General features: G+C 39.6%; 1 protein-coding gene across 1 annotated transcript in view; it reads left to right on the plus strand.

Moving 5' to 3' along the window:
* The first annotated feature begins 1,715 nt into the window (after positions 1–1,715).
* LOC143280041 (signal peptide peptidase-like) overlaps positions 1,716–13,296 on the plus strand; it is a 51,574-nt gene continuing 39,993 nt past the window's right edge. Inside the window, exons 1-3 of the mRNA XM_076584516.1 lie at positions 1,716–1,906; positions 5,183–5,293; positions 8,601–8,683. Coding sequence (XP_076440631.1) covers positions 1,718–1,906; positions 5,183–5,293; positions 8,601–8,683 — 383 coding nt within the window. The 5' untranslated portion in view covers positions 1,716–1,717. The remainder of the gene's footprint in view (positions 1,907–5,182; positions 5,294–8,600; positions 8,684–13,296) is intronic.

Genomic DNA, 13,296 nt, shown 5'->3' on the forward strand with positions numbered 1-13,296 from the left:
GCGCGGAACCACCGACATGGTGTTTGCTGCAAGGCAGCTGCAAGAGAAATGTCAGGAGCAAAATGCTGATCTGTTCTCCACCTATGTCGACCTCACTAAGGCCTTCGACACCGTGAGTAGAGAGGGACTGTGGAAGATCATGGCCAAGTACAGATGCCCTCGGAAATTTATTTCCTTGGTCAGCCAATTCCATGAAGGCATGCAGGCTCGAGTCCAGGACAATGGCGAAACATCTGCTCCTTTTGCTGTCACAAATGGTGTCAAGCAAGGCTGCGTCCTGGCTCCAACGCTGTTCAGCCTCATGTTCTCTGCAATGCTTACTGATGCCTTCAGAGATGGCGATGTTGGAATCGGCCTAAAGTACCGAACAGATGGCAAGTTGTTTAACCTCAGAAGGCTTCAAGCAAAAACGAAGGTCATGACAGACATCATCAGAGACTTTTTGTTTGCTGATGATTGTGCCCTCAACGCTGGATCTGAAGCTGACATGCAACTCAGTGTCGACAAGTTTGCCACTGCCAGCAGGAACTTCGGCCTTACCATCAGCACGAGGAAAACTGAAGTTCTCCATCAGCCAGCCCCAGGGAAACCCTACGTTGAGCCCAACATCACAGTCAACGGTCAGAGACTCAGTGCGGTGGAGCGGTTCACATACCTTGGCAGCACACTGTCACGAAATGCGACCATCGACGATGAAGTGAACATGAGGATTGCAAGAGCAAGCGCAACTTTTGGCAGACTCAGTGCAAATGTCTGGAACAGAAGAGGCATTAGTCTTGAGACCAAGCTAAAGGTCTACAGAGCAGTATTTCTCCCCACACTACTGTACGCCTGCGAAACTTGGACAGTGTACCAACGACATGCCAAGAAGCTGAACCACTTCCACACAACATGCCTCAGGAAGCTACAGAACATCAAGTGGCAAGACAGGACCCCAGACACAGAGGTGCTCGCAAAAGCCACCCTTCCCAGCATCTTCACCATCCTGATGCAGTCCCAGCTTCGCTGGGCTGGACACGTGGCGCGCATGCCAGACCATCGGCTGCCCAAAAGGCTCTTCTATGGCGAGCTGCAACAAGGGAAGAGATCACACGGAGGTCAGAAGAAGCGCTTCAGAGATACTCTGAAAGTTTCTCTCAAAGCGTTTGATATCAACCCTGACTCCTGGGAGGAATCTGCAGTGGACCGTGACAAATGGCGCGCTGCTGTGCACAAAGGCGCCAAGTTGTGCGAGGCCAACAGGACTGCAGCAGCTGTTCAGAAGAGGCAGGCCAGAAAGTCACGGGCAAACAAGCTCCCTGACAATGATATGCCTGTCTTTGTCTGCCCCAACTGTCAGCGAACATTTCGTGCGCAGATTGGACTATTCAGCCATCTGCGCATTCACAGATAGATTCATGAGCATCCTCCCCCCCACCCCACCACCACCCGCCCCCCATCCCCCAGCTGGATGACAACGATGGTCATCGTCGATCTCGATGGGCACACCACCACCACGTGCGAGCGCACTAGCGTGTGCGTGCTTTGCGAAGAGACAGATACACAAAACTGAACGTGTACGGAAATCCCACGCAATTTCAGTGGGTACCCAAAGCAGTTTCCATATGGCACACATGTGGATCAGTCCATTTCAGCCGTCGGGTTACAGGGGCTAAGAGCTGACGTGTGACCCCAGCGAGTTGATGACAACTTCCGGTTTATCCACGAAGGCGACAACATGGCTGACAACGTGACGGTTGATCCGGCTATTAATGCCACCATGAACGAAACCGCTGCTAATGCCACGACCAAAGTGCCTGCTACTATTGAAGGAATGTCAATTGCATACACGAGTCTGTTTATCATGGCAATTGTCCCAATTTTCATTGGTTCTTTCAGATCTGTGAAATACCATCAGGAGCAGAAGGTAAGTAACGAAGAAAACCGGTGGGAGTTAGTAACCTTTCTCAGTTTCTGCCAGATGGTAGACAGTACTGGGTTACGGAAATGCTGTGTACTCATAATATCAATAGTTTCTTGCATTGTTGTGTTACCAGACATTGTATCAACAGTTTAACCTTGCTGTGTCTTACAGATTTTGAGTCCGTATTGTACAAAGCATCTTTCGGTTTCATACCGAACATTAATTTTACACTGGGTCCTCTTCCTGACAATCATCCGCTTTGTTCTTGAACTTTTTCTTTTGTCTTCATGTTGAAAGATTCTGACGATGTTTTGGATCGCTAAAATAGGACTTCATTGGAATTTGAAGACTGCTGTGTTGACTGTTGTTGACAGTTTCTTTCAGGAACAGTGGAACTGGAAGCTGGTACTAGATCTGAACAATATACTACTTGATAAGGCATTAGTATGTGATTCACTGATTGTCTTGATGGTCTGGAAGAAGGGTTGGAAACTGACATCCTTAGGGTGTTGATTATTGCATCTCCATGGTGAAATATAAGGTCAAAGTGATGAGGGGGTCATTTCTTGTCTCTGTGGTGACCAGATGGCAATTGAGCTGTTATTTGGATTCAGCAGAGGGTGTTGCCACAAGTTTTTCATGCCTGCCATCATTGATTTATTATTTTATAAGATTAGAATTGACTGAATAAATGCAAAGTGGTTTTAACTGTGATATTGTATTATTGGCTGGTCAAAAATCTAGTGACATAGTTTCAGTTAAGTGTTATGTAGAGTGTATGAGTGTATTGTGCATTGAAATTAAAACAGGAAGTTAATGTCACATCCAGTAATCAACATTAAGTTTGGGAAGACACCAGGAATTTAATTGTTATTTGAAATAAGTTGAAAAGAATAAAGATGTTTGTATAAATAAGTTGAAAAGAATAAATATGTTTGTTAACAATAATGTTAATAATATTAAGCTAATAATGATATGATGATAATACTTAGTTCAGTAACATGTTTGAGGACATACTTACAATCTGGTGAAGGTTGCACTTGGAGATAATGTTTAAATTTGGTTTTCATGAAAGGTGGTTTTCTTGAAGGTATTGCTCAGGAGTTATCAAGTCTGCAACTGGCAAATTAACCCATTGACTTTTGGAACAGTTTGTAATTTTTTAGCAAGAAAAAATCAACATCCCCTAAATTTATCACAAAACTTAAAATGATACACAAAATTGTGTAAAAGTGTGTTTTCTTGAAGTGAAATGAACAGAAAATATATGTGATGCAACACATGAAAACCCTGCTTATGTTGGAATTTATCATTTTTAACTTTTGTATTTTCAGAAAGCTGAAAAATCAGAAATTAAGATTTAAAAAACAGAAAAGAAAAAAAAGAATTTATCTTTCTTCTTTCTATCATAGTTTTTTGGGGTAAAAAAAAAAATTCAGAGTTGGCAGCCTGAAAAGTACAAATTTAATGGAGAAATTGGCCCATGAAAAAAACCCAAACAAAAACACCATACATTTGCTGCCTGCTTATGTTGTTGTAAATTTGAACAAGATTAATCTTGAACATGTGTTTGATGTCAAAAGATTCAGCATTATAAATTTTTGTATGAAAAAAGCAAGGGATATTTGATGTTTTCTCTCTGTCCTCAAATGAAGTCAAGTATGGTGGGTGGGGAAGTGATGTCATGCCACAGGGCGACAGTGAATGTGGAAATAGAGACAAAGTTCGCATTTCTGTTTGAACAAAAAAAAAAAAACAAAAAAAAAATTCCCCTAAAGCTTATGAATATTTTGAACTTTGGTTTTAGAATTAGATCCCAGATCAAAATAATGTTTACTTACTGCAGTCATTACATATTAATTGCCATATCATCGGCTAACATAATTTCTGAAAAGCCTGGAGTCATATACACTGAAAATTGCAACTTAAGTGATAAATGTGTGCAGCAATATGGGCAGGGCATGTATCTGAAAACATGAAAATTCCACAGTGTCGGGCAGTTTTATGATGAAATACTTACCAACAGATAAGATAAAGACTTCAGAGATGTGAAATTTGTAAAATTCTTGATTTTTTATTATTTTGACCCAATGGGGTGTTTTTGTGCACAGCTAATAATGGCTTAGCATGCTGCAGTTTTAGCTGGGTTTTTGTGTTCTGCTTCACATATGGTCAATGTTGACAGTATGAGAAAACTTACCATTCAGGGGAAGATAACCAAGATTAGAAAAAGAAAAGAATATAAAAATATTTGAAAATAAAGGAAGAAAATTCAGGTCTGTGTATTTTATGGGTGGAAATGGTGCTAAAATGTTTGAAAATGTATAAGACACAATAGCCAAGTGCAGTTATGTTGTATTCTTCTACACACACGCACACACACACACACACCACACACACACACACACGCACACACACACACACACACACACACACAAGCACCCTCCCAACAAAACACTATAACACAATATCTGAACTTAAAAGTTCATTGTTAACAATGTTTTAGTTTGAAGCTTTCATATCATGAGTTTTATAGTAAGTTAAACCCCCAAATGAAGGTTCCAAGCTGAAATGTCAGGGTTTTTCTACCCCCACTTCCAATACGGCCCCGCCCCTACCTGTCAGTGTACTTTTTTTATAGCATGTAATCATCCTCCGGATAACCAGAATCACTTCAGACAGTTGATCAACAACATTACTTTTGTTTACTAAAATTACTGTCACTCAGGTTTTCATAGATGCTTTTGTCAACCTTGTGTGGAAAATCAAAAAATTCTAGCTACGCTTAACAACTGTTTGCTTTACAAAACACGGAAAAACACAAGCATCAAGGCTACTATACTACTACTACTACTAGTACTTTTACATAATTTTTCTATGACGTGATATCCAGTACTAATGCTGCTCAAAGCACCTTACAGTTACATCATCCAGTTACAAATAAACAGCTCTTTCAGTCTTTGTCAACAAGAAAACATCTAATGCATTCACAGTCGAGAATCAAAAAACATATCCATCAAACAATTAAAGTTATCAAGTAAATAATGCTTAGATTGATATATATAAGATTTATATATATATATATATATATATATATATATATATATATATATATATATATATAATGAAACACACCACACACACACACACACACACACACACACACACACGTGTGTGCGCCCAATAACATTAAATATCAACTGTATTAAAACAGGATTACATAAGCATTGTAGAATATCTCTGACAATCTATTTATAGTATTGTTGCATGGTACACCAGATAGCATCACAGAATTCCGGGGAAAAGCCAGAGACCATGTCCTCCAAAGATGCTGCCATGTTTCCCCTGATTGCCAGTGGAACACTGCTGGGTATCTACATTGTGTTCAAGGTACTGTTACAACAACTGAGCCAGTCACTGGCTGGTTAGACTGACTAAAAAGGGACATCAGTTTTCAGTAATTTCACGTTGGAGAGGGTCAGGGGGTGGCAGGGGGTGAATGTTGGAGCTCTAGATGAGGGAACTGTTTATAGGTTCACACGTGCAAACAAAACAAGTCTGGGTCATCTTAATCACCCTGTTGTGGTTGGTTGTATATATATGTCTCTGCATTGTGTGTGCATTCATGATTGTGTGCATGTTGTAAACTTTGGCTTTTCTATATTCTCTGGAACTGTCACCTCTTTTTCCCCAAATACTGGCATGATGATGATTATAGGACATCTCATTACATTCTACAGCACAGGCAATAGTACAGCATTTAATAATTGAATAGACATTTAGCTATGATATTTACAAATTACACAATGAAATATTGGGAATTTATGTTCCGAACACTTTTCAACAGTTTAAGGTGCTGCTTTAGGTACTGTTAAATATTGGGATTTTTTGTAATGAACACTAGTATATTTATTATTTGCATTGTTTTAAGCAAATATGTGCATTACTTTATCATATTATGTGAATGTCTTATATGTTTATTGCTGATTTTTATTAAATCATGTTTAATGTTTTAGTGCTGAGTACCTGCTGATGTTTTGCGGCTCCTGGTGTAATTTCTCTTAATGATATATTTAAGTTATCCTATCTTGTCTTGTGTCATGTAATCTTTTATTTTAATCATATTAATGTAAATGTTTTTATTGGAAATATTCTGATCAGTAAAGCCTGTCTGAGTTGCCAGAGGGTTTTCAAAAAATGGAAAGTTAAACTGCCTGGGATCTTTCCCATTTGAACTTTGGAAAATGTGTTCTGAACACTTCTTTACATAAGACATTACACATTTTGAAGTAAAAAAAACAAACAAACAAAAAAACAAAAGCAGAGAGGAAAAAAAAAAAAAAAAGAAAAAGAAAAAAAAAAGGACAGCCACTTTCGCAGACTCCTACTCTGCAAACCCTGCAACCATACCCACTCCTATCCATACCCTCTTTCTAGTGCAGCAGATTCTTGAACCATGAAATTAGGTTCTTATCAACAAGAAAAAGACCATCTTCATCAGGATAAAACAGTGTTTAGCTTGGTAACAACTGGAAGAACAAAGTGAAGTTGAAGCCACAAGCATCCTTTCTTCGACCAAATCACAAAATATTTACCATTGAATGATGAGAATTGTTTCTTGCTTTCTGTTTGTGTTTCATTTTTTGTGTTTTTGCAGCCAGTCATTCTGTTATGTTGTATTAGGTATTAAAAAAAACTATTATTATTATTAGGTATATATATTATATGTAATGTGTTATGGGTATGGAGGGGTGTTGCTGAAGATTATGATTGCTTTGCAGTATGATAATACTCTCGTACCATTTTTTCCAGTTTGAAGATTTTAAATTCCATTTTACACTGTACAACAGATGAGCAGTAAGATGAACAGTTTTAGAGGGTGTACACAGAAGGTAGAGATTATTTGGTTGACATTACTGCAGTTTACATCTGTTTTGTTTCTTTGTTTATGCTGATCTTTGAAATTGGGAAGGGGATATCAGGTACTTTGGGAGGCCTCGGCTATGAAACCCATTCAGATTCTCCCAGCTGTTGCTATGACTATTATGGCCGTGATTGTAGTCTGCCACTACTATTAGTTAATTTGCTTTGACAACAAAGTAACATTAGAAAGGGGCAGGCATAATACATTATTCACATTCTAGCACCTCAAAATCTGTTTTTGGAGATTTCGTTTTCCTTGGTAACAGCTGGGAGCACAAATTCACACATTTACTGGAAGCCAAGAGCATCCTCACAAAGGAGAGCATCAGTGTCAATGTCTTATTGGGAGAAGGGAATTGAACCAGAGAGTTCAGTCCAAATGGGGATCAAATCACAAAGAAAAGAGAGAATGTTTGCTTTCCAGTATTTGACATTTGAAATTGGCATGCAGTATATTATATATGCATGTGGATAATAACGTGGGGACTGTTGTTTCCAGTCGGTCTTTTAATTAACATAAAAACATGCATATTCATTGGATTATGCTGCTGTTATTTTGTTCTTGTTTTTTGGATACATTTCTTTTTGATACTCTGTAATTTCTTTCCTGAAATAAGGAATGTCATTTGGGTGTTTTCAGATTTTAGCAGATGTCCTGAGGTCTTGTAAATTTACACCAGCTTTGATGAGGTTTCAACAAATCAAGCAGCTGTATCCAAATTGGCATTTACTTGAGAACAATTGGAAACTAAACTGAGTTTGTGACATGCAAATTATAATTATGCAAATTTAAATTGTACATGTGCTCATCTTAGTTACATTGTACGAAACAGTTGTTGATATTATGAATATTTTATTGTTTGTTCATACATACCAACCAGTATTCAAAAAAAAAAAAAGAGGACCACGCTGTCCAATGTTTATTAGTTGACTATTCTGAATAGGATGTGACTGCGGTATGTCAGAAAATGAGAAATGTAAATTTAACATGGTTACTGTCATGATTTTTAAAAAAAGAAGAAGAAAAAGCCAAGTTCTGGAGTGGCTGTTTGTAAAATACAAGCCCTCTCCTACTCCATTTTAATTTCCTTCTATCATTTTTTTTCTCTGAGTCTCTCTTCTTTTCTTTATCAGTTTCTGCTTGTATTGTATTGTATTACTCTTTTGTCACAACATGTTTTTCTGTGTGAAATTCAGGCTGTTCTCCCCAGGCACAATGTATCACCACAGTGAGAGCGCCACCCTTTTTTTTTTCTCTTCAAGCAAGTGTATTTGTTTTCCTATCAAAAGTGGATTTTTCTACAGAATTTTGCAAGGAACAACCCTTTCTTTGCTGTGGGTTCATTTACATGTGCTATGTTTATCATTTCATCTGAATGACTTGTGTCCAGACTATCACTCAAGGTCTAGTGGAGGATGAGAAAGTACTGGTGACTGTAGGATTCAAATCAGTGCGATCAGAATTCAGATTTTCTCTCTTACAAGTGGATGCATAATCACTAGGCCAACACTTCACATATAACTTTCAAGTCTTGGTGGCTTTGTCATTTTTTGATATACTTTATTTCCATACCTCATTCAGATATTCCGATTCCTTTTCATAAATACTGAACTAGATCAGCAAATGTTTAGCCAGTCAAAATGTCAAGTTTCATTTGATTTTGTATATTTTATTTTGTTATTTTCTTGCATTTTTACTTAACTAAGTATGACATTGCATCTCAAAGTTCAACAGTTTTGCCTTAAATGCTTTATGCAGTTATGTTTGTTTCAGATCTTCTCAAAAGAGTATATTAATTTGCTGCTGGCCTTTTACTTCTTCTTCCTGGGTGTATTGGCACTGGCTCACATTGTGGGGTAAGTCACAGTCACATGTAATGATGTACTGATGCAGATCGATATATAGGGTAGGTATGCCTAATTGCGAACGGCATGTAATTGCGAATGGTTCATGTACTGCCCTGCTTGAAAGCGTTCTCAACACACACATTTCACAATCTGAACGTCTGCTTCAATCTCGTTCTGATATCTTACTGAATATTCATTTCCAAGAACCTGTCATACATAAGCTATTTCTGACTATTTCTGTGCTCTTTCTTCCTTTCATGCACCACTGTCGACTAAGTTCACAAACATGCTCTCACAATCCTAAAATCAAGAGAAGCCTGCAGTAGGACTTGAACTTAGACACAGTTTAAAATTGCTGATTTCACTGGATATGTTGAATGGATTGTGCATTACCAGTGCAGGGAAAATTTAAGAAAGCATGTTGGTGACAGATCAGAACATTAGTTTTGACCAGAATGGTGCTGCACAGTTACTGAGCACTCTCAAAAGGGTGTGTATGTGTGTGGTGTGAGGTGGGTGTGTTTAAATGCGTGTTTGTGTGTGTGTGTGCGCACATGTGTGATCAATGCCACCATTGCAACAGTCTGGTACGATGTTCTAATAATGTTTTTTTCAAATGAGTTCAAGATCTCTACTGTTTTAACCGTCCACATGTACAAAAAAACATTGTTCGCAGTTAGACTTACCTGTTCGCATTTACCCTCAGGCACCCCTGCTGTTTCAAACATCAACAAAATGTTCAAAAGAATTAGCAGAAGAACTTTTCCTGGTGCAACCAATTGGAGAAAGCCTTCAAAAACAGAGGAACTGCATTTGATGATGGTACAACCTGTTATCTGTACAAAACACATGTTTAGCTGTTCACTTCAACTGGGTCGTTCGCAGTGAGGCCTGCCTACACTAATATGTTATAACATTGTGTTCATCAACTGTTAATTTGAAGCAATAACCTTTTTGAAAGAAAAATTGACAATTCACCTTTGGCGACAAGAGATACAATCTCTCCTTTATAACATTTTATTTTTCCCCCAAAGAGTTTAATTTTATTTGAAGATTTCCTTCCAAATATTGTTTTATGGACTTGTGTAAAGAAAATGAGCCTGTGTATTAATCTGGTGTTCGGTTGTCTGTGTTTCCATGTGTGTGTGTGTGTGTGTGTGTGTTTATTTTCTCTGGAAATACTTTGTCTGCCAATACCAGATTTGGAGTAAACATAGTGGAAAAAAATCTTCACAGTTTTACAATAATAGGTTGTAAGTCTTCCAAATTAAGCTGTATTTCTAAATTATGAATGGTTTATTTCATTTAGTCTCCAGATCCAGAAAATTATATTGGGCTCTTCCCAGAAGCCTGAACGTTTGTTTGGGTTTGAAGAGGGCATGAGATTGTTTTTCTTGTTCGCAATTAAATGAAAAGAACTTTTTTTATACAAATTCTGGACAGTTTCAGTTTCAGTAGCTCAAGGAGGCGTCACTGCGTTCGGACAAATCCATATACACTACACCACATCTGCCAAGCAGATGCCTGACCAGCAGCGTAACCCAACGCGCTTAGTCAGGCCTTGAGGAGAAAAAAGAAAAAAGGTGAATAAATGATAGATAAGCTTACACAAATAAATAAATAAACAATAAATAATAACTAAAAAAAAAAAAAAAAACCCAAATAGATGTAAAACATTAAGACACACATTCACATATACACCCACACATGCATAACAGATATGCACCGAACACGCAGTTTCACAGATATGAAAGCACAGTCAAATACATATAAACGTACATGAGCTCCAACACACACACACACACACACACCACACACATTACCCTGCACCTCCTCTACCCCCCTCCTCCACACACTCATTTCTAGTCTACGTATCACAGCTTCCACGGCACACACACATACATACACACACACACACACACACACACACACACACACACACACACACACACACACAGACAGATGAACACTTACTTGTACAAGCGCACACACATATGCCCATATCTCCACACACATATGTACAAAGATATATATATATATATATATATATATATATATATATATATATATATACACGTTCCAATATCCTGTTGCTCCCACAGTGTAGGCATGCATACATTCACATACCTCATCCTCTACCCCACCTTCCCCCCGCACCCCCACCTCCACTCACACACACACACACACACACACACACACACACGCACGTGCACAGAACTCTACTGACACTTGTGTACACTTACACTCTCGCGCATGCACAAACGCACTCAAAAATACAGACCCACACATGCACACAAACACACACATACACACACGCACAGAGGCTGCCACTGATTGGCCGCAAGAGGGATGGGAAAAGATCTCTGATGCCAAGAAGGTGGCGTATAGTGTGTTGCTCAGTCTATTGTATTTGGAAAAGCCCACAGAGACTCTGTTCCGTTTTGAAGAAATTTGCGCAATGTTGGTTTGGAAATGACGCCGATATTAGTTTGATTAGCAAAGCATCGTGCTCTGCCTTTCATGTTAGACTTACGGCCACTCCCTCTCTCTGCTTTTATTTCTTTGAGGCGATCGATGGTGTGATGGCCTTGTACCTGTTCTTTTTGATATTCTTTGACTTTTCTGAAGATTTCCGATTTTCCTAGATGTAGGCCGCTCGTTGGTGTTGCGTTACCAGCAAGTCTGTCAGCTCGCTCATTTCCCTTAACACCTGCATGTCCCGGGCAGTATGACCATGTGAGTTTTTTAATCTGAAAGTTGCGCATTGCCTTATGCCACTCTGGGCTTCCCATTCCGTTTTCAATTTTCTGTATGAGGTTCATTGAGTCGGTTAGAATCATGGCATGTTGGTTTCCGGGCGTATGGATGGACGATAGCCACTGGAGGGCATGTGTCACAGCTTCAACTTCCATCGTTAGGCTGGAGGTTGTGACTTTGTAGGCAGCATTCTCTTCCCTAACTGTTTTTCCATTTTGTTTCGCAGTGAATCCCCAACCGGATTGGTCTTTGGTGACTGAGCCATCTGTGTATATGATGATGTCCTCTTCTTTACTGTTTTCTTCTATGAGTAGTTTCACTTCCGCATCAGTTTTGCCCTCTGGCCATTCCCGACAATGTCTTCCTAGAGTGGGTGAAGTGGCTGTGTTGAATAGATGGTTGAGGTTTTCGGGGTTTTTCTCCCATTCTTTTGTTTCTTTCAGGTCTTGTAGTCTGCATACTAGCTGGATTGTGTCTTCTGCTTGCCCCATCCATGATCTTCCTCGTCCTAGGCGGCTGCCTTTTGGTTCTTTGACTGCGTCATGCAGTGGGTTTTGAGGGTTTTCTAATGCTTTGAAGTAGGTCTTGACCTGTTCTAACTTGTTTCTGGCCTGCACTGAAGGAAGGTCAAGCAGGTATCGCATGGTTTCTGTGGGCGTGTCTTTTGTTGTTCCAAGGATCAGCCTCATAGCTTCATTTTGGACTCTTTCTAATTTTAGGAGGTTGCTTTGAGACGGTGTTGTTAGCCCAAGTCCGTAGTCGATCACACTGAGGACGAGTGATTGGTATAGCAGGAAGAGGTGGCGTTGTTCAATACCTTTGGTTGCCATTGCTTTTAAGACTGAAAGGCCCTTTTTGCATTTGAGAACAGTATTTTCCGTATGTTTTCTGAAGGTCAGCATCCTGTTGAAGTGTATTCCTAGGTAGCATAGGCATTCAGTTTTCTCGATCTGAATCCCATCGAGTGACACAGAAGGTGGTGATTTGCTCGCGGTTCTGTTGTTGAGGGTGCACAGCAACGTTTGGGCTTTCGCTGGATTGATGGAAGATCCTGTGTCTTTGCACCATTGAGCAATATTGTTTAGTTGTTTCTGGACGGCTTTAGTTCTTTCCTGAGCATCTTTAGAAGTTTTGAAGACCAGGCCATCATCCGCAAGAGTAAGCACCCGAGCTATTCCATTGTTGTTTAAGTCTGCAAGGCCCTTCGTGTAGACATTGTAGAGGACAGGAGAAAGCGGAGACCCTTGTGGCAGTCCCATGGATAGTTTAGAAGGTGCAGACATCCAATCTCCGAGGCGTAGGACGACGGTTCTTTCCTGAAGCGCTGCTGCTATCCATCTTGTCGGTGTCAAACTTACTCCATACCTTAGTAGCAGCTCCATGAGGTGCGCAAACTGGACCTTATTGTAGGCATCTTCAAGATCGATTGCTACTGCTAGTGTTTCTTCTTTTCTTTGAAATCCTTCATACACCTCATATGCAAAAGCAGCTGCGTTTTCCCATGTGGACTTGCCTGTTCTGTAACCACCTTGATTTGAAGGGAGAATGTGCCTGTGTTCAAGATCCCTTGCAAGTTTCCTGGCTATCATGCGTTCCATGAGCTTTCCGGCAATGTTTTGCATGGTTAGGATCCGGTAGCCACTTACCTGATGATGGTCCTTTCCTGGTTTTGGTATGGGTTTTAAGAAGCTGTGTGTCCAGTCCTCCGGGACATGTCCATTGTGGAAACTGTTTTGATATAGATTGAAAAGGTTGCTTCTGTCTTCTTCCGATAGTTCCTTGATGTCCGAGTAGCGAACTTTGTCTGGGCCAGGAGCTGATTCTTTCTTGCATTTAGCTATTGCTTCGTTTAGATCATCTATTGT

The sequence above is a fragment of the Babylonia areolata genome, chromosome 3 (genome assembly GCF_041734735.1).
Source record: "Babylonia areolata isolate BAREFJ2019XMU chromosome 3, ASM4173473v1, whole genome shotgun sequence".
In the NCBI taxonomy this organism is placed as follows: domain Eukaryota; kingdom Metazoa; phylum Mollusca; class Gastropoda; order Neogastropoda; family Buccinidae; genus Babylonia; species Babylonia areolata.